Source organism: Panthera pardus, unplaced genomic scaffold, assembly GCF_024362965.1.
Source record: "Panthera pardus isolate Hobbes unplaced genomic scaffold, ASM2436296v1 HiC_scaffold_4, whole genome shotgun sequence".
NCBI lineage: Eukaryota > Metazoa > Chordata > Mammalia > Carnivora > Felidae > Panthera > Panthera pardus.
This window is the reverse complement of record NW_026526969.1, coordinates 6675212-6699125: the sequence shown is the minus strand read 5'-3', so window position 1 is coordinate 6699125 and position 23914 is coordinate 6675212. Positions and strand designations below refer to the sequence as shown.

Here is a 23914-nt window from a genome sequence, read left to right as displayed (position 1 = left end):
CCATTGATAGCTTGGGGCTTGTTTTTGAGATTTTGTTTTTAAGGAATCCCTACGCCCAACATGGGCCTCCAACTCGCCACCCTGAGATTAAGAGTTGCATGCTCTACCTACCGAGCCAGCCAGGCACCCCAGTAGCTTGGGGATTTTTACAGGTGTTTATCCCTGGCAACCAGCACCTTGATCAGAGTGCTCCTGCGTTTCTTCTCTTTCAGACTCAAGAACAGACCGAGGTACTGGACAACTTGAAGCAAGAACTTGCCACCAGCAAACAGGAGCTCCAGATTGTCCAAAGCAGCCTGGAAACTTCTGCCCAGGTGAGCATCACCTCCCTTCTCTCCCTTATTTTTTCCCCTCTGGCCTGGGCACTGCCGTCACCCGGCGGCCAGCTCCATCCAGCAGCTGGCCAAGCTGGTCCCATCCGTGTTCTGTGTGTGATTGGGGAGGGTGAAGGTGGCGGCTTAGAGATACCACCTGCTGTTCCGTGCGGCCCGCTGGTGGGTCTGGACTCCTGGGAAGCGGACAGTTTGATTCTCCCTCTTCCCACGTGGCCGACATTGCAGGCAGAAGCCAAATGGGCGGCACAGCTCGCGGAACTAGAGGAGGAGCGGAGCGGCTTGGTGCAGGCTGTGGCCCTCCGGGAGGAGAAATTATCTACTCTTCAGGAACAGCTGGAACTCGCCCAGCGGGAACTATCCAGCACACAGGCAAGTAACAGACGCCTGCTGGGTGCCCGGGTCCGAGCCGTGGGCCTCGGTGATGTATCCGTGGAGGCGGGGAGCTGGGGACGGTCTGTGAAAACCGTCTGGGGCCTCTGGGCTGATCGTGAAGGCATTCTGTGGGCACAGCACCGCACACCGGCGTGCTCTGCATCACCCCCAGGGCAGATGAGGGACAGCCAAGCTCCCTGTCTTCACACGAGAAGCACTGTGCGTGGTACTCCCCCCAGGCGTGGAGAATGGGTTACAGGAGGTCCGTCCCCATAGCTTCCTGTGTTGCACCCCTGCGCACGCCTGTGGACCAAGGGAAAGGGCCGTTCTCTGTGGCAGGCGAACTGGCTTGGGCCTCGTTAGCCACAACTTGAGTTAAGGTGCCGGAATCCCAGCTGCATCAAGATGGCTGCTGTTCGAAGGCTCATGACGGGGTCCGTGTCAGATTCTCACCTCCCTGGACCATTTCTAGGAATCAGCGTGCCAGCTCGCCAAGGACCAACGCAAAATGCTTCTGGTGGAGACCAGGAATGCTGCGGAGCGGGTGATACAAGAGGCCCTGCGGCAGCTGGAGGAGCCCCCTCTGATCAGCTGTGCCGGATCTGCAGGTATGTCCCCCTGTCCTGGTTGCACACGTGAATCCTTAAAGCCCATTGCCGTTGGGTGTTGACATTGAACCCCAGCGACACTGAGAGCGGGGGTCCTCGGCCCGCTGCCTGTCAGAGTCTCCTGGTGATGACCAGCCCCCACTCTAAGATCAGTTCAGCCGGAAGCTGTGTGGCCCAGGGCCTCAGTGGTAGTTCTTTCCGAAGCCCCCAGTTGTGATAAGGACTGCTCTGTGCAGTGGGTCACGCTAACGAAACTCTCCCTGGGAGCAGAGCCCTGATGATGACTCTAAGCATCAGGGGGTGAAGGAGCAGATGGCCCTGCGTCTCTGAACAGAAAAACGTGGTCTGAATGAAGAGGTGGTTGCTCAGGAGCTTCAAGCCCACACCGGGAGCACCATGATGTATGGCGGGGTAGAAACAATGAGAATACCCATGCAGTCACAGGCTATGAACGGGGCCCGCTCTGCAAGGTCAAGAGTCCTAAGGTCATGCGGATTGGGCAGCATTCGGAACTGGAGAAGCCCACCGGATGAGAGGAGGGCCAGGGGCGCCTGGGTGGCTCCGTCGGTTAAGCATCCGACTTCGGCTCAGGTCATGATCACGGTTTGTGAGTTCGAGCCCCACATCAGGTTCTCTGCTGTCAGCACAGAGCCCGCTTTGTATCCACCGCCCCCCCCCCTCAAAAATAAACAAAAGAAAAAGATGTAAAAAGGAGAGGAGGGCCTTCATGCACAGTAGGTAGCAGAGCATCCAGGCCCAGGACATTGGTGACGTGATGTGTAGTTGCTGGCGAAGTAACGAGAGGACCCACTGAGAACAAAGGCGGATGGAAGGGAACAGCTGATAGTTGATTTTCATTATCGAACAGAAACGTCTCCATTCGGTGACGTGTACAGCCAGGACTGTCCTATCTTTTTCGCCAGGGAAGCCATCTGTAATGGCTTCCATTACAGCAGCCCCAAATGAAGGAGCACACAGTGCCCCGCCAACCGGGGAAATGCCAGGAAATGGGGCAGCCATGGGCAGGTTCTGAGAAGAGACTTCATGAGCCGGGGGTTTGCCAGAAGAGGACAGACATGAGCCAGTGGAGGGGCAGAAACGTGGGCATTGTAAGCGCTTCACATACCTCGGCCCAGCAAATCCTCACGATGGCGCCGTGAGGTGGTGCCGTTACTCTGTCTTCAGATGAGGAAGCTGGCATGGACGGCCTGAGAGCATAGCCAGTGATGGTGGGACCGGGAGCCACACCGATGCGGTGTGACCTGAGTGCCCACATATTAACTCCTATGGGACACGGTCTCTGTGGACCAGGGCACAGAGGCACAGAGTGGGGACGGCTGTGTTGCGTGCACGGCATGAGCCTAGATTCGCCTCACGGAGCCAGGGGTCTGGGCTCGAGAGTGATGAGAGTCCAAGGGCCCTGAAAGACTTAACAGGAAGGCCTGGATTTGATTTGGCGGCAGTAATGAGAAGTGAGAGGCTGATTCTCAGCTGCTGACGTGGTTGCCCTGGTTCTTGGCTCAGGGACCAGATGGGCTCAGAAGAACAGCTTTTGAAGCTGCATTAAGAGAGTCGTGTACCTGCAGAGTCAACCATCTCCGCCCCCACCCCCCTTCTTAGGGCACCCCCCGCAGGGCTGAGGCCACTTGCTAGGCAGACTCATCCACTGGGTGGCTTGACCTCACAGGGAGAAGGTGACTCCAACACCAGTTGGCTCTGACTCTGCCCTGTCTCCCCTCTCACAGATCACCTTCTTTCCAAGGTCAAGTCTGTTTCCAGCTGCATTGAGCAACTGGAAAAAAGCTGGAGCCAGTATCTGGCCTGCCCGGAAGGTAAGAAAGGCAAAGGATGGGGTCTGTTGCTAGTGACGGCTGGGCAGAGTTCAGAAACGCTTGCCTGCGGAAATAACCACCAGGCCCTATGCTCCAAGAAAGGGGTGCATATAACTTGTCAAGCAGGGAAGGAGGTAGGGCGGTGACGGCTCGTGAACAGTGCTGAGAAACCTCTTTACACTCCTGGCAGATATCAGTGAGCTTCTCCGCTCGGTAACCCTCCTGGCCCACCTGACCAGTGACACCATGGCTGATGTTAGCACCACCTGCCTTCGAGCCCCACCGGAGCCTGCTGACTGTGAGTACTGGGGCTGGGGGAGCCAGTCTTATAAGCAGGGGGAGCGGAGGACTCAAAAGTTTTGGTTGTCTTACGTCTCCAGCACTGACCGAGGCCTGCAAACAGTTTGGCAAGGAAACCCTCACCTATCTGGCTTTCCTGGGGGAAGAAGGAATGCTTGAGAATGACAGCACAGCCATGAAGAGCTGCCTCAGTAAGATCTCCGCCATTGGCGAGGTAGGACCAGTGTCTCAACCGGGGGGAGTTACGATGGTTCTTGGGTGAGTGCCGGTGATGGGCCAGGGAGTCGGTGATGTCCGAAGCCAGTTCTTTCTGGCTTTCCACTTGACTCCAGAAAGTGAGAGTTGGGGCACCTGGGTGGTTCAGTCGGTTAAGCGTCCGTCTTCAGCCCAGGTCATGACGTCACAGTTTGTGAGTTTGGGCTCCACGTCAGACTCTGTGCTGACAGCTCGGAGCCTGGAGCCTGCTTCGGATTCTCTGTCTCCTTCTCTCTCTGCCCACTCCCCGACTTGTGCTCTGTCTCTCCAAAATAATGTTAGAAAGAAAGAAAAAGGAAGGAAGGAAGGAAGGAAGGAAAGAAGGAAGGAAGGAAGAAAAGAAAGAAAGAGCTGACACTGAAGGAAGGAAGGAAGGAAGGAAGGAAGGAAGGAAGGAAGGAAGGAAGGAAGGAAAGAAAGAGCTGACACTGAAAAATCTGACCCTCTGCCCAATTTTCCAGTCATATTTCATTCATCGGCTATGAGTTGAGAACCTACGGTGTGTTCATCGCTATGCTAAACAATATCAAAAAAGAATAAGCATAGTTTCTCTGTTTTTAAGGATTTGTATCTGGTTGGGCAGGTAACACCTAACATGGAGATAGCAGGATATTTATTGATTTAATAAAGACGTAGTGAGCATGTCACGTGTAGTGGGAATTGTGGTAGATGTCGTTGTACGGAGACAAGACATCGTCTCTCTGGGAAAGAAAAATAAGGAAATCATCCATTTTGATACAGCGGGACAAGAGCAGTAATCAAGTCTGTTTTAAGAGTTCAGTACAAGGCCGCATTAATTCCAAAAATGTGTCATGATACCAATTCCAGGGAGGGAAGAGATCAGGGCCAGAGTTCAGATTTTCGTCGTCCCTCGTCGGAACTCTTTTTTTTTTTTTTTTTTTTTTTAATTTTTTTTTCAACGTTTTTTATTTATTTTTGGGACAGAGAGAGACAGAGCATGAACGGGGGAGGGGCAGAGAGAGAGGGAGACACAGAATCGGAAACAGGCTCCGAGCCATCAGCCCAGAGCCTGACACGGGGCTCAAACTCACGGACCGCGAGATCGTGACCTGGCTGAAGTCGGACGCTTAACCGACTGCGCCACCCAGGCGCCCCTCGTCGGAACTCTTAAAACAGGCTTCTGGTTAGTTTGTCTGCCTCTGGTCTCTTTTTCCTCCGATCTCTTCCAAAAACAAAGATCGTCGGATGACAAAAATCAAATCACGTAATGTGACATACAAGGACCGTCACAGTCTGGCCCTTATTCATTTTTCTGGGTCCCTCTCCCCCTTTTCCGCCTTCACCTTACGGTGTCGGTGGCTAGTGCCACAGGGTACCTGCCTGCCTGTCTCTTTCCCCCATGAGTCTTCAAAGGTAGAGCCCGTAGCCTTTTTCCATTGTCCCTTGGTCCCTGGCGTGATATCTGGCAGGGGGTTTACACCCAGTGAATGTTTAACTAATTGAATATGCACATGGAGAGAGCAAAGCAGTTACAAAGATCGGATAGAGAGGAAGGTTCATACTGGGGAGAAGTGGGACGACGAGGTAGGGATCCGTGAAGGTCTGGATGAAGGAAGACTGGATAACGGTGAATTGCTAACCCTTCTTTCAATAGAATGACATGATCCTGGTGGTATTTTAGTATCATTAAATTCCTGATGGCGGCCAAGAGCATTGCCACAGTCTGCCTTTTGCTGGAGACAGAGCATCTTCTCCCGTGCTGTGCAGAACTCAGTGTCAGTAGACACACACGAAGCCTGTAGGACACCGTGAGGTGAGGAGATAAGAATCGAGTTAATTTAAAAAAAGCAAAGTGTGAGAGCAAGATCCTGGGTAGGTTTCCTTTCTGGCAGTAAGACTGACCAAATATTTAGAAGCTCTTCCCAGCACAAGACATGGAAAAAGCTAAATAAAATTTGGTGGTGGTGGGGGGGGGGGGAGGGATGTTAATTGAATCTGAACTGGCCGAAAACTAAGGAAATTCTCAGAATCAGAAACCAAGAGGACGCGGGAACTGGTGTTTGTCCATCTCTTGACCTAGAGCTTGGATTTTAATGGGCCACACATACAGAGGAGACTAAAAAACAAAACGTAAGCCCGAGTAAGGTAAAAGTTTGGAATGCAGAGACTTCCTCCCCAAAGCAGAACTCCAAAAGATCACACCCCAAGTAAGTGGGGGGGAAAGCCTACTCTGTTGGAGAGATCTTGTCTCAACCTCAGCTGTAGGGGGAGAAGGAAACACGGCTGCCTAGGGAATTTCTAACTACAAGCCACCTTTCTATGGTTTCAGGGTCCAAATCTCCTACTACCTGCGTGACCTGAAAAAACCCAAACAGAAAATCAAATACAGGGCGCCTGTTACACGTCGGTTACGTGTCTGACTTCATCTCAGGTCATGATCTCGCAGTTTGTGAGTTTGAGGCTGGAGCCTGCTTTGGCTTCTGTGTCTCCCGCTCTCTCTGCCCCTCCCCGTTCATGCTCTGTCTCTCAAAAATAAATTTAAAAAAAATTTTTTTTAATTTTTTAATTTAAAAAAAAAAAAAAAGAAAGAAAATTAAGTGTAAAGTAGTCAGGTTTTTAGGAGCCCAAGTACCTGGTGGAAGCAGATCCAAACGGTCTCGGAAGGAATATACTTTGAACCTAAATCCCAAAGAACTTTCACAGAGTCCCAACGCACATCAGTTCACCATGAGTGTGTTTGACGTGTTCCAGCACGTTTTCTTTTTTAAGTTTATTTATTTAGTTTTGAGAGAGAGAGAGAGCATGAGCAGGAGAGGGGCAGAGAGAGAGGGAGAGAGAATCCCAAGCGGGCTCTGAGCTGACAGCGTGAGATTATGACCTGAGCCGAAGTCAGACACTTGACCGACTGAGGCGACTCCAAGTACTTTTTAAAAGGCAATGGGGCGCCTGGGTGGCTTGGTCGGTTAAGCGTCCGACTTCGGCTCAGGTCATGATCTCACAGTCCATGAGTTCGAGCCCCGCGTCGGGCTCTGTGCTGACAGCTCAGAGCCTGGAACCTGTTTCAGATTCTGTGTTTCCCTCTCTCTCTGCCCCTCCCCTGTTCATGCTCTGTCTCTCTCTGTCTCAAAGATAAATAAACGTTAAAAAAAATTAAAAAAAAAAAAAGGCATTAAAAGCATGGCAAAGGAATAAGACATTTTCAAAAGTCACCAGATATATTTGATAAACAACCATGGGACTTCTAGAAATGAAAAATATAATCATTGGAAGTCAGAACTCAGTCTACAGATTCAACAGCAGGTTAAACAAAGCTAGAGAAAGAATTAGTGGGCTGGATGATAGAACTGAAGGAATTATATAGAGTGTGGCACAGATTTTATAGAGTATAGAAGTTATATGTAGAATGGTTAGTCAGGGTTCCAGACGAAGACAATAGAAAGACTATGTCCTTTTCTCCCCCAAGTAACATTTTTAGTTCTAAGTGTTACAGACTTTTCTCATACACCTTGCTTTTTCCAGCATTCTGTGTGTGAGGTTCATCCGTACAGATACATGCATTTTCACTGCTCTGTAATATTCTGTCGTGTGACTATAGCTCAAATTATATATCTGTCACATATCTGTTTATATTTATTTATCTATCTGTCACATAGCTAGATGTCTATGGTTGATGAACATTTGGGTTCTTTCCAGTTTGAGGCTGTCACAAATATGCCATATGGTCACTTGTGTAAATATCTCCTGATGTAAGAGTTTCTCTAGTGCATTTGCCTAGGGATAGAATGACTACATTACAGGGGCGGCTGGGTGGCTCAGTCGGCTAAGCGTCTTGACTCTTGGTTTTGGCTCAGGTCACAATCTCACAGTTTCACTAGGTTGAGCCCCATGTCAGGCTCTGTGCCGACAGCACAGAGCCTGCTTAGGATTCTCCCTCTTTCCTTCTCTCTTCCCCTCCCCCACTTGCTCTGTCTCTCTGTCTCTCTCTCTGTCTCTCTCTCTCAAAATAAATAAACAAAAAAAATAATAATTCATACATTATAGAACAAATCTCACACACAATGCCAAACGAACAAGCAAAATACATATGGTAGGATTCTTTTTAAATAAAGACCAATATATGCATACTTAACATTATACTGTTTAAGGATACATTCTTATGGAGCTTTAAAAAAAAGACATGACAGGGACGCCTGGGTAGTTCAGTCAGTTGAGCATCCAGTTTCGGCTCAGGTCATGATCTCATGGTTTGTGAGTTTGAGCCCCGCATCGGGCTCTGAGCTGACAGCTCAGAGCCTGGAACCTGCTTCAGATTTCGTGTCTCCATCTCTCTGTCCCTCCCCGCTTGCACTCTGTCTCTCTCTCAAAAATAAATAAGCATTAAAAATAATAATAATAAAAGGATATGAGAAAGCATTCTCCTGAATTCTGTGTTTATCTTAAGGTAGGGAATAGGGATGTCAGGAAATGGAATTAGAACAGGATACAAAGGAAATTTCAAAGATACTGATGTTTCTTAAGCTATTCCTTAGGTCGGGTGGTAGATACATGCGTCATTGTTCTTATTCTTTTTTTTTAATGTTTATTTATTTTTGAGAGAGACAGAGAGAGACAGAGAGAGAGAGCATGAGTGGATGAGGGGCAGAGAGAGAGAGGGAGACCCAGAACCTGAAGCAGGCTTCAGGCTCTGAGCTGTCAGCACAGTGCCTGACACGGGGCTCGAACCCACGAACCACGAGATCATGACCTGAGCCAAAGTTGGACGCTTAACCACCTGAGCCATCCAGGCACCCCGTTTCTTATTCTTTAAACCATTCATACCTGTTTTATACTCTTGGAGGCATAACACATAATGTTTTCAGAATTCACAGACTTTGCCATCAGACCTGAGTTCAGATCCCTGCTCTGCCATTCATTAGCAGTGTGACTGTGGTCAAGACTTCTCTGAGCCTTGGCTTCCCATCCGTAGAACAGGACGAGTCACTGCCTCATGATTGCTGTAGACACAGAGTTAAATAAGAGGCAGAGTGTTGGTTGGAAGGCATCACCCACATTCGAAGAGGTTTTTGACATACCTCCCAAGCCTCAAATACAGTCAACACTGTGCAGCTGTGGGGTCAGGGTCCAAGCAGTCGCAACTGAATGGCCTTGTGGGGTTAGGCAGGGTGGCTTTCTGGAAGGAGGGGGGGTCTTTAGTGAAAGGGGGGGGTGTGGAGCGTGAGGGTTTACGCAGTAGCGAGTTCTAGATGAGGCCTCCATGGGTTCTACAAGCGTGTTGCGTAGTGGGACCTTCCTCTCCTACCTTCTGCCACCATGCGAGGACTGTGGGTCTGTCGGGGAGGAATAAAGAGGAAGTCAAAGGGTCATTTCAGCCTCTGTGCTGCCGTTCGCAGGAGCTCCTGCCCAGAGGCCTGGACATCAAGCAGGAGGAGCTGGGGGACCTGGTGGACAAGGAGATGGCTGCCACGTCAGCTGCCATTGAAACCGCCACGGCCCGGATAGAGGTATGGAAGCGTCTGCCCGTCTCCTAAAGCCAGGCCCTTGCAGCTTCCTCGGGTGTGACGTTGCCCATGGGACGTGTCTCAGTTGTCCATCCAGGCCACAGATGGCCCCTGTAAAACCAACCCCAACCCAAACTCCCCAGGCTCCCTGAGGCATAGAAAAGGAGAAGGTCCTCACCTCCTTCGGTGTGAGGCCATCCTGCGTTACAGTTCCAGCTGGACTGCTTGTTCGTCGTGTGACTTGTGACAGGTTGTTCCATTAGCCTCGCTCAGATTCTGTTTCTAGATGATGGCAGTGATAATAGTGCTTGCCTCAGAGGGGCGTTGGAAGAGTTAAATGAGATAATGCACATTTATCTTCGTGCCAGGCGCGCACCAACAGTTTCGATTGTGTCGGGGAAAAGCTGAGTGGGCACCATTGGAAAGGTCACATATTGTTCCTTTGGTGGAAGGCTGCAGGCTGCCCACCTTGGTTTGCCCCTAGCCGCTGCCCCCTCTGGCAGGTGCAATATCTCAGAGTTCTGTGCACGTCGGCCTGGGTGCCAGAAAGTCAAGACGGACACTCAACGGACAGGAGAGCCAGCCTGCCGGGGCTGCTTCTCGCTGACTAGATCGGAGGTCTGGGCTCTTTTCCCAACCCACCAGGACGTGGATGGGCGTTTCTGGATTTGGGTTTCTCAGCTACCACGGGGTGTTGGACACAAGGTGCTTCAGGATGCCAGTGAGTGCTCCGTACCCATGATGTATTGAGATACCCTGCTTGTTTTCAACAGGAGATGCTCAGCAAATCCCGAGCTGGGGACACAGGAGTCAAATTGGAGGTGAACGAAAGGTCAGTCTACACAGTGTGGTGGTGCCTAGGTGATCAGGATCAGTCTCTCCTGCATTGGATTATATTAATTACAATAGGACATTAGCAGCCACAGGCATTGGCTGAGTCTGTATAATTGTCAATAACGGTATTCTTAATAATATTGCTGTTGCATTTTAGGGGAAAAGAAACCCTGAGAATCATCACATAACTGTCTGCGGTCAAGTCTCCTCACTCACATACCTTTCCTCCAAGGCTTCACCGCACCCCCAGCCCCCCTCCCCCCGCCACCGTATTCCCCACCCCCTTTCCCATCCCAAGTTTGCCTGTGTTTAGGCATGAAAAAGAAAAACGTCTGTTTCATAGCTCTTGGTCTCTGTTCTGTGTCCCTGACCTTTTTTTTTTCCCCCTAGGATCCTTGGTTCCTGTACAAGCCTAATGCAAGCCATCCAGGTCCTGATTGTGGCCTCTAAGGACCTCCAGAGAGAGATAGTGGAGAGTGGCCGGGTAAGCGTGGCTGAGGGCCCCTGGATGGGGGGACCAGACATCATTCACAGACTCCCAGTTCACTGGGAGGCTCTGTCCACTCCATACACTCATCCACCTTCAGTCAAATCCACGGCTGCTGCCATCGTGTCCCATGTGTCCATCTGAGGGCGTGGTTCCCTTTCCCCGGGCCGAGCGCAGATGCCGTGGGAATCTGGGGCGCTGCCAGGTCCCCAGGGAGCAGTCAGCCCCAGCCTCCAGGTGCAGGCTCGTTAATCCAGGCGCCATCGCCAGATCCTGCTCTGGAAACCCCACGTGCATTGCAAGCCTGGGCCCTTGGAGGAGGAGGGGAGGGCTTTTGAAAAGTGGGCAAATGAGAAGAGCCAGCCTGGTGCTGACCTTTCATAGCGGGTGGGGCCATGTCTGTTTCTGACGGTGGAATCCACTCCTCGCAGACAGACTCTATCCCAGTTTCTGGTCAGCATCATCGCTTGGCTTTCTCAGTCCTCCGCGGGCATTCCTACTGCCGTGTTTCCTTCTCACACCTGCGTGCAGTGCAGCTCAGGAGACAGAGGTCCAGGGAGGGATTCCTGAGCCTGAAAACTATCCTTTATTTTTTTAATGTTTATGTATTTACTTAGAGAGAGAGAGAGAGAGAAAGTGGGAGAGAGGGGCAGAAAGAGAATCCCAAACAGGCTCCGCACTGTCAGCACAGAGCCCGATGCTGGGCTCGATCCCATGAACCCTGAGGTCGCGACCTGAGCCAAAACCAAGATTCAGACACTTGACCGACTGCACCACCCAGGCGCCCCCTGAAAGAACGAAGCCATATCTGCTTTGATGGTGGTGCTTCTTACCAGTCTGGGAGGGGATGGTTTCTGCCCCCCGAAAATAGAGACGGGGACTGAGTAAGGAGAACTTGGAGATTCTAAGATTATCGTCTTAGAATTTGGAAATGGAAGACACTTCCAAAGCATGGAAGCATTTTAAAATTCCAGGCAGAAATTATTTGCTTAAATTATTCACTGTGTAGTCTCTTCTTTTGGCAAATCATGGTAAGTGGTTGGACTCCAATCACATTGTTCATCTATGCAGATGCCTATATACATATATATGTATATGTATATATACACTCTTATATATACAATGTAGAAATGCTGTGATATAATAGAAATTCTAGGGGCTTTGGAGTCAGAAAAGCCTGGGATTTACTTCCACTTATTTCCTGCATCAACTTGAAAAGTATTATTGCCTTTCTGAATCTTAGTTTTGTCATCTGTAAAATGGGATGATAATGCTTACCTCTTGCGGTTACTATGAGGTCTGTATGGGGTAATATATATATATATATATATATATATATATATATATACACACACACACACACACACACACACACAGATAGATAGATATATAGATATAGATAGATATAGATATTTGTAGGTATCTAAGCACCGGGCACACAGTAGGCACTCAATAAAAGCTAGCCATTCTTATTTTTCATTTCCTTAGGGAACAGCATCGCCTAAAGAGTTTTATGCCAAGAATTCTCGATGGACGGAAGGACTCATTTCAGCGTCCAAAGCTGTGGGCTGGGGAGCCACTGTCATGGTGTAAGTGTCTGTTGCTCCCAAGGCTCCTCAACCCCACCCCCATTCCAGTGACCCATCGCAGAGAATAGCCGAGGGAAAATATCTGCCCCTTAGAGACTGTTGATAGGGAAGACTACAGTACTAAACCTTTTTTTTTTTTTTTTAGTGTTTATTTTTGAGAGAGAGAGAGAGAGAAAGGCAGAGTAGGGGTGGGGGAACAAAGAGAGAAGGAGACATAGAATCCAAAGCAGGCTCCAGGCTCTGAGATGTCAGCACAGAGCCCAGTGCGGGGCTCAAACTCATGAGCCATGAGATCAGGACCTGAGCCGAAGTCAGACGCTTAACCGACGGAGCCCCAACAGGACTAGAAGTTTAAAAGGAAACCTGGATCTCCTTGTCAGTGCAGGGGTGGAGCAGGCAGTCTGTGTTCTCTGAAAAAGCCAGGGTGATAGGCGAGGTCTAGAGGTGGGATTATAAGGGGTTGCAGCCGTCAGTGACATAATCTATCTTGTCCCTTCCTGACTCCCAGGGACGCAGCCGATCTGGTGGTACAAGGCAGAGGGAAATTTGAGGAACTGATGGTTTGTTCGCATGAAATTGCTGCTAGCACAGCCCAGCTAGTGGCTGCGTCTAAGGTAGGAGCCGCACACGACGCCCCGGGGCTCTGTAAGGGCCGGCTAGGTTAGAGACACTCGGATGATGGAGCCTGCCCCAAGAACAGAGGAATTATCCGGGGTCCACGTAGGTTGGGTCCCACATTAAAATTCTGCCTCTCAAGGGTCCCAAACTACCCTCCTCTGAGAGCCTGCCATCTGTCATCAAGGAGCCCCCCTGCCCAGCTTGTCACATGGGCTTCTCTTCTTGGCTTTCATCACTTTTGTTAGTAGTGGCCTTTGAGGGTCCCAGCCATGCCGACCTCTGGTCGACAGTCTCGGCGTTCAAGGAGCTCTTAGATAAGGAATATGTCAGCACAGTGGGCTGCTTACCTGGCCCGGCTCTGAGGTTCCACAACCAATGTCTGCCTCTCCTTAAGAGTCTCTGCATTTGAACCACTGCCCCATCTAAACGTGATACAAAGCTTGTTACCAAAATCTGTCTGTGAGTTATATAGTACCCCGGGGAGTGTTCTTATCATCCTTACTTACCATCACCCCAAATTAGTTTCCATAACTAGGAAAGCTAGAGTCTGAGGCCACCAACTATGCCGGGGAGGTGACCCCAGAGGCAGCGATTTTTAAGAAGTCGATTGGGGACCACAGCGGATACCATGTTTGTCAAGAACTATCGGACCGACTGTTTGATTCAGTCGTCGCCACGTTGTGTGAACGTCAATCCGCTTGGTCCTGGCAGGTGAAAGCTGATAAGGACAGCCCAAACCTGGCCCAGCTGCAGCAGGCCTCTCGGGGAGTAAACCAGGCCACCGCCACTGTTGTGGCTTCGACCATTTCTGGCAAATCACAGATCGAGGAGACAGGTAGCCTTCCAGAAGCAATGCTTTCCTTACCTATCTTGTTCAGCTATTTTTGTGTTCTTTTTCATGACCCCAATGTCCCGCAATTCTGTTTCCAAATTCTGTACTGTTCATCGTTCTCCACGCATACTTATATTCTCCTAAGATGGGACACCGCATAAGCATCCTATTTGTATCTCCATGGCAACAGACCTTAAGGTGGATTTTCCATTTAGTAATTTCTCTGGATTCAAAGACATGAGTCTCCAGGCCTGGCTGTCCCGGGGGGGAGGGGAGGGGTGGGGAGGTTCCGAACCTCGTTACCCTTTCACGGCACTTCTGTCCCGTCCATCCATCAGTGACTTTCAAGTGTGTGGTGGGAACTAACAAACCAAACCTTTTAGCAGAGCGCTGACATCGGCCGCCTCTCGGGCGAGAGTCAGCCATGGGCATTCTCTGACAAGACCTTCTCTCTTATCCTTGCAGACAATATGGACTTCTCTAGCATGACACTGACCCAGATCAAACGCCAGGAGATGGATTCCCAGGTATGATCCCCGCTTCTGAGTCCACTGTTCTGTTGCCGGTGACGTCACCCCCAAATCTCGTCCCCATGGAGAGAAGCCAGTGGGGGAGAGTCTTGGGGAGGAAACAAACACGGACGGACAGTCGCCCAGGAATGAATGCCCATGATGCTGGAAGGGACAGTGGAGGCGGCGGCAGATGACGGGTTAAGATCAGAATCTTAACTCTTGCTCACTAATGCCCCTCTCGACGTTACCATCAGGGATTTCCTAGCCGACATCAACGAACATTTAATGTCTTCTGATTGACAATTTTTTAATTGTAGTTGACATCTAACGGTACATTAGTTTCAGGCACACATGTAGCGACAATTCCATGTATGGTCCCCATCTGTCACCATGCAACATCATGACAATATTTTGTTAATGACAATATTATTGACTATATTCCCTATGCCTATGATTTATTTTTCTCATAACTGGAATCCCGTACCTCTTAATACTGTTTACCTGCTGCACCCATCCCTCCGCCCGCTTCCCCTCTGACACCCACTAGTTTGTCCATTTCTGCTTTTTTTGTTTTTCAGCAGTTATTTTTTTTTAAACTTCTATGAATTATTTGTGTATGACCTCTGGTTTAAAAAAGAAAAATCAATTCACTGAGAAGCCATCAAAAGACAATGCCATTATCCCCAATTGTTCAGTAAAGTTATGGCATGCAAAGGAATAGGAATCCATGGGACCCTGAAAAAAACCCTGACATCCTTGTTTTAGAATGACTGGTCCCAGGGGTGCCTGGGTGGTTCAGTCGGTTAAGCATCCAACTTTCGTTCAGGTCATGATCTCACAGCTCGTGAGTTTGAGTCCCGCACTGGGCTCTGTGCTGACAGCTCAGAGCCTGGAGCCTGCTTCAGATTCTGTGTCTCCCTCTCTCTGCGCCCCACCCCTGCTCATACTCTGCCTCTCTCTCCTTCAAAAAAAAAAAAAAGAAAAGAAAAAAAGAATTACTGGTCCCAGTCTTGGAGTAAAGTCCAGGTTAAAGACCGTTAAAGGCTCTGTATGTGTCTCTCGACATCTTTTAGAAAAAGTCATATGGCCAAATACTGGAAGACCTGAGGTCAGGCTTGAGTCTACACTGTCTACACTGTCTTGCTTACTGGTCTCATCCAGCCCCACTTGACTGCAGATCCCATCTGTATGCTGATAAGTACCAGAACCTTCTCCCTGGCCTCAATCTTCTCCTCGAGCTCTGTGTTTGTCCAGCTGCCTACTTGATCCCTCCACGTGATGCCAAATACATCTCTAATTGAATGGGTCCAAACCAGGGCTACTGGTTTCCTTCCCACTCAGATGTGTCCCTCCCCTGTTTTCTCCATCTCAGTAACTGGAACCCCCCCAGACCTGGATGGCGGAGACCTAGGAGGCATCCTTGGGTCCTCTCTTCTCCCTCTTCCTTCTACATCCAGTCCCCCAGCAGGTCCTGTCAACTGTGACTCTCCTGGCCTGAACCTTCCCCCTTTTCTCCGTTTCCCTAACCCCGCCTAAGCCACCACTGGTTCTCTCCTGAACTACTGCAAAAGCAACTTAACTGTAACTTATGCAAGTGTTTGTTTCCAAGTAGTTTTGTGGAGGGGCCGGGGAGGTGGGGCAGTTGGGGTGGAGACTAGGAAAGGGTGTTGCTGAGACAGCTCCAGCCCTGGGTTGACAGTTGGCAGAACTTGGTGAAGGCACACGATGGAGTGCGCCACATCATCTCCATTTCTCTGTATATGTTCTCCATTTTGCATAATCAAAAATTTGAAAAGAAAAAAAAGGAACCACCTAACCGGGCTTCATTGCTTCCACTCTCGCCCCCTACAGTTTGTTCAGGTTCCGCATATTTTATTTTATTTATTTATTTATTTATTTATTTAATTTTAAGTTTCGTTATTTTGAGAGAGAGAGAGAGCGAGCACACACACATGTGAACGGCGGGGGGGGGGGGGGGGCAGAGAGAGCTGGAGAGAGAGAATCCCAAGCAGGCTCCACACTGTCAGTGCAGAGCCCAACATAGGGCTTGAACTCACGAACTGTGAGATCATGACCTGAGCTGAAATCAAAAGTCAGACGCTTAACTGACTTGAGCCGCCCAGGTGCCCCAATTTTACGTATTTTAAAAGCGTAAATAACATCACTTTATGTCCCTTGCTTAAAATTTTCCAATGGCTTTCCTTTCACACTTGAGTTAATACCCCAGCCCGGGGCCCTGGGCTGTTTTTCCACCCATCTCCCATGGCCCTCTCCCCCTCTCAACCTCCTTCCTGCCTGAGTAGCCTTTGCTGAGCACCCTTTGCCCTTATCACATGACCCTGCGTCACTTTCACTATGGGTCTGATCTATGCTTGTTCATGAGTTTATGTCTTTGCCCTGCAGGGTAAGCAGAGACCTTGTCTGTCCATCCACCACTGTGTCTCCAGCACCTGCCGCAGAGCCCCGGGGTACATGATGGGTGCTCAGCTCAGCAAATGTTTCTTGAATTAATAAATAAATTAATAAAATAACTAGAATTAATGAGGGGTAGGGATAGCCAGGGACCAGCCTTTTCCTTGGGAAGATTGTGTTTTTTCCTGTATAATGATAACCCTAAGTTGGACCAGCCCTTCAGAGATACCAGAGCCATCAGAGCTGGCTCTTGCCTGGATTTCCAGGAAAGCGGGATTGAAGGAGAAGGGGGATTTGGTTGGAACATGCCACACGGATGGGCTACACGTTGGAGTTGCTTTCAGATAGAGATTTCAGAGGAGCACGTTATGCGCCCTACTCCCAACAGGCGTTGGGGCTATAAGGCATCAGCTCCAGTAGAGGGCCCCAGTGAGGAACAAGAGGGGCCACTGGGATAGACTGGTGGATGGCAGAGGGTGGGGAAATCCACAGACCCGAGGATGAAATTGAGAACCAGGTACGCTATGGAAACGGGGTGAATAATCCAAAGGAAGAAGAGACCCGGAACATGGAGGCGAGGGACTGAGTTAACACGAGACCACTGTCCGGCTGCTGCTCAAGAGCACATTCCACTCTTCCCACAGGTCCGGGTGCTAGAGCTGGAGAATGAACTGCAGAAGGAGCGTCAAAAACTGGGAGAGCTTCGGAAAAAGCACTACGAGCTCGCCGGTGTTGCCGAGGGCTGGGAAGAAGGTGGGCCTCTCTGAGGGCCGGTGAGGGCACGGTGAGGGGAGGGTGCACATCCCCTCAGACGTGACCGAATGAGGCGCCCTTCAGGCCGCTGACTTCCCCCTCACGACTCACGGAGCGTGTTTTCTCTGCAGTTGTAGATAACCTCCAAGCCCAGAACTGCCATAAATTGTGGCGAATCGAGAGCTTTGGGGGTCACCTGTTAAGACCTTAACCTTGACCAGTGGGCCCATCACCCACTCACCACTGTTCCCTTCCAGGCCCAGTTAGCCTGGTTTCCGGCCCAGCAGTTTCCTGTGTGGCTTGCACAGAGTTGAACGGTGAATGAAAAAATGGCGGCCAGCAGGCAGGGCAAGTGGATCACAGGCCTCTCGCTGACTAGGGTCAGCAGTGGGCACCAGTGGCCGCGCCATAGACAGGGTCAAGAGCTAGAAATGGAGTGGAGTAGGGGTACTGTCAGGCCCACCCACCCAGAGAGGCTTTATCGCCTGGAATGTCCTGCTCTCCCGTGTGCCTAATGTGGCCAACTTGATCACAACCAGGACTGCCAACCCTCGTCTTGTCTGTGGGAACCAACCACAGATGCGTACCACTCATGGTCGGGCACCTAACTTGGGGAATAGATGCCTGTGAGCATGAGGTATCTTAGAGCCTAACGCTGGTCACCGTTCCTGTTGGGCACATGAACGCGTGCACATGCGACGCGCTATGAAACAGAAATTACCGTTGTCTTTCAGGAACAGAAGCATCGCCACCAGCACTGCACGAAGCGGTCACCGGAAAAGAATAGAGCCACACCGACACCCCACACGTCTGAGTGTAAATCTTGTTGCAGTCTCTGTGTGTTATTCCCCAGCCACAGCCTAAGCCCCCGGGGGTCCCGGCGGCAGCCACACCGCACACCGCTCCCGTTGTCCAGAGCCGGGGACCCGAATGGCCTTCCACAGAGGAGGGGGACCAGGGCCGCCCCCGCGGAGAGGCCCTCCCTCCCAGTCCTGCCTGCTGTTTGACCCCCCACCCCCCCCCACCCCCGATGCTCGGCATCCTTGTCCGAGGGGCCTGCTGTTCCGGAGAGCCTGGCAAGGGGCCATCTATGCCTTCTCTTCTCTGTTTTCTTCTCAGCCTTTTCTTTTACCATCATTTGCACCAACTTGGGAGCATCTGAGGGCTGGTGGGCTCCAGACCAGGATGCCTCCCCGAATCTGCCGTCAGAACGGCAGGAGCGTCCTGGCTGAGCACGCCAAGGCAGCTCTCCCCTCTCTTGGCGGTTCCATGGTTTCCCACTGCTTCTTACGGTGGTTGGTTGGGTTTTCTTTGGGGGGGGGACTGTTTTTGGTTTTTTGGGGTTTTTTTGGTTCTCTTCTTTCAGTGTTCACTCGTAGAGCCAACTCTCCCAAAGGGAGCGCCCCCAGAGCTCTGAGCCATCGGGGGGGGGGGCCCCTAACCACAGCAGGTAACAGCAATGGTGCTGCTTAGCCTCCACCTTGGTGCTCCACGCCAGCCTCCATGCTGAGTGTCCTGCGGAGCGAGGATGGGTCAGCCGAGGCCACTCCCCGGGGGCGGGCACCGCTGCAGGGCCACGCTTTCCTCCAAAGGCTGAAGCAGAGCGAGTGCCTTTTCCTCCTAAAGCGAGAGCCCGGCTGAGAGAGCCCCTGCCCACCTTCACGAGCGACCAGGGGTAAAGAAAGAAGGGGAGGAGGGGTGCACACTGCCCAGGTCTCGGGAGACCCCGCTCTTGGGAACTCTTCGCGACCAGGCTGAAAAACCTGATCACATGCCTGAATGTGTTGGTGAGAGAAGCCACGTTTCTCACCCCAGAATGAATTTTCCGGGCCACCTCCCTTCAGACCCAGGCAGGACCCTGAGAGGGAGTGCATGAGGGGTTTCCAATTCCTTTCTCCAAATGGCTGCTTTGGCATCCTTGTGATGAAGCTATATAGTTCCACGTTCTACCTAATCGATAGACCCAGAAGATCAGGCCAACTTGCTCCCGGCAGGAAAGAACCCTGTGCTTGGTTTGGTACCTTTCATATTTATTACTAACCTCCGTTGAGCAGCAGCAGCCTACAGAAAGCCGCTTTGAGCAATCAGGATTTGAGGTGTGACGATGGCAAGGCGTGCGTTGCTGCCCTAGGTCATCAGTCTTCAAGTATCAGAAACAAGCTTCCCAATCTGTTACCAGTCTAGACCCCGAAGCGAGCAGCTTCCTCCGAGCATCTGGGTCAGGGAAACCGAGAAAGGGGGACCACTGGCTCTGAGCCCTTCCAGCCACACATCCCGGGCCCTTGCTGCTCGGACGGGATGAGGACAGAAGGCACGTAACGGCTTCCTAGAGGCGGGCAGCCTGACAGCACTTGTCCACCTCCAGATGGACCCCCGCATTTAAGTGACCTTCCGATCTTGGACAAACAGCGTCTTCCTTCCTTATCTGTAGCAACTCGTAGGTAGAAAGCCAACAAGCACTTCCCAGGACCTGTCCCAAAGGAACGTCTCGAAGTGTTGCTACCTGACAGGTTGTGAGAGTCCTGTTTGATCACTGTGAATCAACCCCGCCCCTTCCTAACCACGCCCCTCCCTCTCTGTACATTTCCTAAGTAGGGCAGTCAAGACGCACCCTCCCATTAGCTCAGATTCCAAGAGTCAGGCGTGCTATCTCCACATTGGGCTAAGGGGGGGTGGTCAGCAGTAGAAGATGAGCGGTCTTACGCTTTAAAGCCCCTTGGTGCTCAGCGTTTTTCCATCCGCGGCTCAGAAGGAATGGTGTGCGGCATCCCCGTCCCCGTTGTGCGTTCTCCGAGTGGGTCAACATTACCACAGAGGACTAGTCCTCACTTCCCAGAGTCTTGGCCAAACTGTTGTGCTCTAGGTTCCCAGTGGTGACAAAAAAATCTAGAATGTGGGACCACACTAGGACTCTGAATCACACTCCCTCTAAAAAGAAGCCACGGTAACTTTTAACACCTTTGTGGACCGTGGACTTAGCCCGAGTAATCCAACCGTGCAGAAGGCAATTAAACAGGAACACAGGCTAATCCCGTCTGTGCCAGATGCAGCACAATTCTGTTGGTCATTGCTCACCTTGGAGGCTGGTCCATGCTCTAGCCAAAATCAAATTGTCCTACCTTGGCTTTTCTAAAAATGAGCGTATCTCTACTTGGTGTGAAATGCTCAATTAAAACAGGAATCACATCCTAAGGCTAAAAATGAACTCACAGCCTTTTAGTCACCTGAGCATCGGTAGTGACTGAAGTCCCATGGGTCAGTGTAAATGGGTCACAGCAAGGCAGAGCAAGAAAACGGCTTAGGGCCGATGAGAGGTTGAAAGACAGCCGTATCCGTTATTTAATTTTGTAATACAGTGCTCTAATACCTCTAGAGTAAGGGTCTGTGTGTACATAATAAGGAACACAATAGAAAAGACCTGCCTTTGTGGGGTTCTTTTATATCTGAGTCAGGAGTTTAAATTAGACTGTAATTTAGATTGTTTGCTGATTCTGCTGCTTACAGCAGGGTCCCTAGGATCCCACCTGAATGGGAGTCCCTAACCCATGGCTGGAAGAACCAAACATTGTCCAGAATATCCTTTTTTGGAAGTGTTTGAGCTGCCAGGTCAACACCAGGGTTTACCAGGTACCACGGGGGTCACGATGCATGTCGTCCATTCAGTCAGGTTGGTTTGCTTCGGCTCCTCCCTGAGGAGGAACTGGTTCTGAACTTGCACCTGGGACATACTCACTTCTCTGCCGGCTCCGTGGCCCGGAGGCATCTGCCGGCTCCACTTACCCTGGTCTCTGACAACAGGTAGAAGTTCTTGCTACCTTCTACCGCCTTTGCAAGTCTCTGGAAATCCTTCCTGCCAATGAAAGCCTTCGATCCTGGCACTGGCCTCTCAACTAGATTGGCTTTGCCCGTCGCCATCTTCGGTCCTCCAGAGACCGCCCTGTCTATAGCATAGAACACCACCACCACGGGCCTGCCAGCCTTCACCACAGCAAACCGGGCCAGCTGTCTGCTGCTCAAGTCCCCTTCGTCTCCCAGGGTCAGACCAAATGCAGGATCAGCGACCCAGAGTGGTGGCACAGCCTCTCACCCCCAGGAGCCAAAGCAACGGGAAACAATTGGTTAGATGCCGTGGGGTCCGATTCTGAGAGTAGGTCATTTCCAGACATGGTTTTCAGGTGACCCTCAACTACCTCAGGTTTGAAGGCCCTAAACGAAGCTGATTACTACTCATAGGGACAAACCGAGGGGGTTCAGATAAATCTTGGTGATAACTTATAACAAACTCTCACATTTAGGTTTGCAGGGATAGGTTGGGTTTGTTTTTTTTCTTGTTTTTAACCTTTCCCCCAGTTTTCCATTAGAATAGTTCCTATAAATGAATTTCATTTTCCACTGAGTGCCTACCTTCCCAGGGCAGGTAGCCACTGGCTTTTGTTCCCTTCCAACAATACTTTTCTTATGGTATTAAGACCTTTCTTTGTATAATACATTGCATCTGTGTTTTCAATTTTTCAAATAAATATTTCAACCTGGCAATGGAGAGTAGTTGTGATGACCGGCCAACCAAAGTGGTATGGAGGTTGGGGCTCCAGTGAAAAGCCTACACTTCTATCCTGGGATTCACTGAATCCACTTAAGCTCTGCACCTCTGGGAGTCGGTCTGAAAGGACGTTTTCTGAGGAATACAACTGTAGAGAAACTGGTTTGCACCCCTTAATCATGTTCTGTCTCCTATACACTGTCCTGACCTTGGGAATGATCGAGCGGAACGTGCCAAAGTGGCCAATGCTGTCATTTATCTTGATGGCCGGGTCTGTGCATGAAATCTCGGGATTTGAGGTGTGATCTGAGGTCCCAGGCTATGGATGAGCCTTTCCCCGCCTGCAAGACACAATAGTAACCTGCTGTCTTAAAAATTGGATGGGACAAATGCCGCTCAGTGCCAGGGGCTGCCAGTCTCGGCTCCCAGAGGATCTGCAGAGGGAGCTGCTGTTAAGCTAAGGGGACATCCAAGGGAGGGAGGGAGATGAGGAAGGCCCGGGGATGAATTGCCCAAATGACTCATCAAGTAAGGAGAGAGGGACCGCCCAGCGGGAAGATGATCTGGATAAATGCAGAAATGGGGGATGCTTGCCTACAGCCGGGGTTTTCTGCTCCCTGCAGCAAAATGCAAGGGTGAGCCTGTTGAATTTGAAGCACCACTGAGACAGTGGACAGACCTTGGTCACAGCTGTCTTGTAGATCACTCCTGGGCCTCAAGTGTGAAGCTGAGGGGTCTAAAAAGCCAGGCAGAGGGCTGCTTTGAGCTTCGAAGTGCCTTCCAGGGGCCTAGGTCTGGCCCGGCCAGCTGTGCCACCGAGGCAGGTGTACCCAGCCCTCGACACTGCCCAGCCTGCACATGGCCTTGACCAGATGCCCCAGAGGCTCTGGTACTCACACCTAAGGGGTCTTCCCAGCCTCCTGTGGCCACGCCCCAGTTCTAGAAAGGCAGCTTGGCTGGCTGGTCACTCCGGCAGTCAGAGCATTGCAAGGAATCTCGAGATCAGGCCACTAGAATGATACTAACAGGCCTTAATAAGGGCAGTAGGGGCGGGAATTAGGGCTTACACAGACGGGCCAAATTTGGGGCCTAGGGGTAGCCCTGCCAAACTAAAAAGCAACGAAGGGAATGGGCAAGTGGAAGGATAGTGTAGCTGAAATCTAAGCCGAGGGCCCACAGCTGAGGCACACGCTGTCCTGTTGTCTGAAGCCAGTGAGTTCATCTTGCTCAGTCTGTAACCCGTTCCTGAACAGATGGTAGGCCTTTCAGCATTTTGGGGCGAGTGAACGTTTCTCTATTTACTCTGCATTCTTAGTCATACACACGTTTTATGAATCCATCCACTGTGCGAGCGCCGAAATGTCAAAAGATGAAGACTGTCTGTTCCCTACCCTCAAAGGTTACGTGCACGTGTTAGGTTTTATCAGATGTCTGTTTTGTGCAGGGCTGGCAACACGGTGTAGAGCAGAAACCCACCCTTCTGGAGCTTACAGGCTACACAGGGAAACAAGCAGGACAATCCAATAATCACAAAGACAAATGCAGAACTGCAGTCGACCCTTGGGGCACCTGGGTGGCTCAGTCGGTTAAGCATCCGGCCTGGGCTCCGGTCACGATGGCCTTGGCTCAGGTCACGATCTCACTGCTCGTGAGTTCGAGCCCCGCGTCGGGCTCTGTGCTGACAGCTCGGAGCCTGGAGCCTGCTTTGGATTCTGTGTCTCCCTCTCTCTGCCCCTCCTCCACACGTGCGCGCGCTCTCTCTCTCTCAAAAATATATAAACGTTAAAATTTTTTTTTTACAAAAACCACAGCTGACCCTTGAACAACACGGGTTTGAGCTGCAGATTTTTTTATCTGTGAATATTTTTGATAAACACAGTATAGCACTGTAGGTGCGTTTTGTGCCTCTCTTAATAGCATTTTTTCTTTTCTCTGGCTACGTTAGAGTAAGAATCCAGTGTATATGAAAATACTGATTGGAAGGGGTACATGCACCCCGATCTTCATGGCAGCATTGTCAACAATAGCCAAATTATGGCAAGAGCCCAAATGTCCATCGACTGATGAGTGGATAAAGCAGGTGTGGTATATATATAAAATGGAATACTAAGCCACCAAAAAAGAATGAAACCTTGCCATTTGCAACGACGTGAATGGACCTAGGGAGTGTTCTGCT

The 23914-nt window shown here is 50.6% G+C and overlaps 1 protein-coding gene across 1 annotated transcript in view; it reads left to right on the top strand.

Moving 5' to 3' along the window:
• The window catches only part of HIP1 (huntingtin interacting protein 1), a 149901-nt gene extending 128167 nt beyond the window's left edge, over positions 1-21734 (top strand). The window contains exons 17-31 of the mRNA XM_053894029.1: positions 213-314; positions 561-704; positions 1180-1315; positions 3061-3147; positions 3338-3445; positions 3528-3661; positions 9054-9164; positions 9935-9993; positions 10386-10479; positions 11971-12071; positions 12580-12685; positions 13401-13524; positions 13987-14048; positions 17090-17198; positions 17933-21734. Of these exons, the coding sequence (XP_053750004.1) occupies positions 213-314; positions 561-704; positions 1180-1315; positions 3061-3147; positions 3338-3445; positions 3528-3661; positions 9054-9164; positions 9935-9993; positions 10386-10479; positions 11971-12071; positions 12580-12685; positions 13401-13524; positions 13987-14048; positions 17090-17198; positions 17933-17985 (1530 nt within the window). The 3' untranslated portion in view covers positions 17986-21734. The remainder of the gene's footprint in view (positions 1-212; positions 315-560; positions 705-1179; positions 1316-3060; positions 3148-3337; positions 3446-3527; positions 3662-9053; positions 9165-9934; positions 9994-10385; positions 10480-11970; positions 12072-12579; positions 12686-13400; positions 13525-13986; positions 14049-17089; positions 17199-17932) is intronic.
• Positions 21735-23914: the final 2180 nt, after the last annotated feature.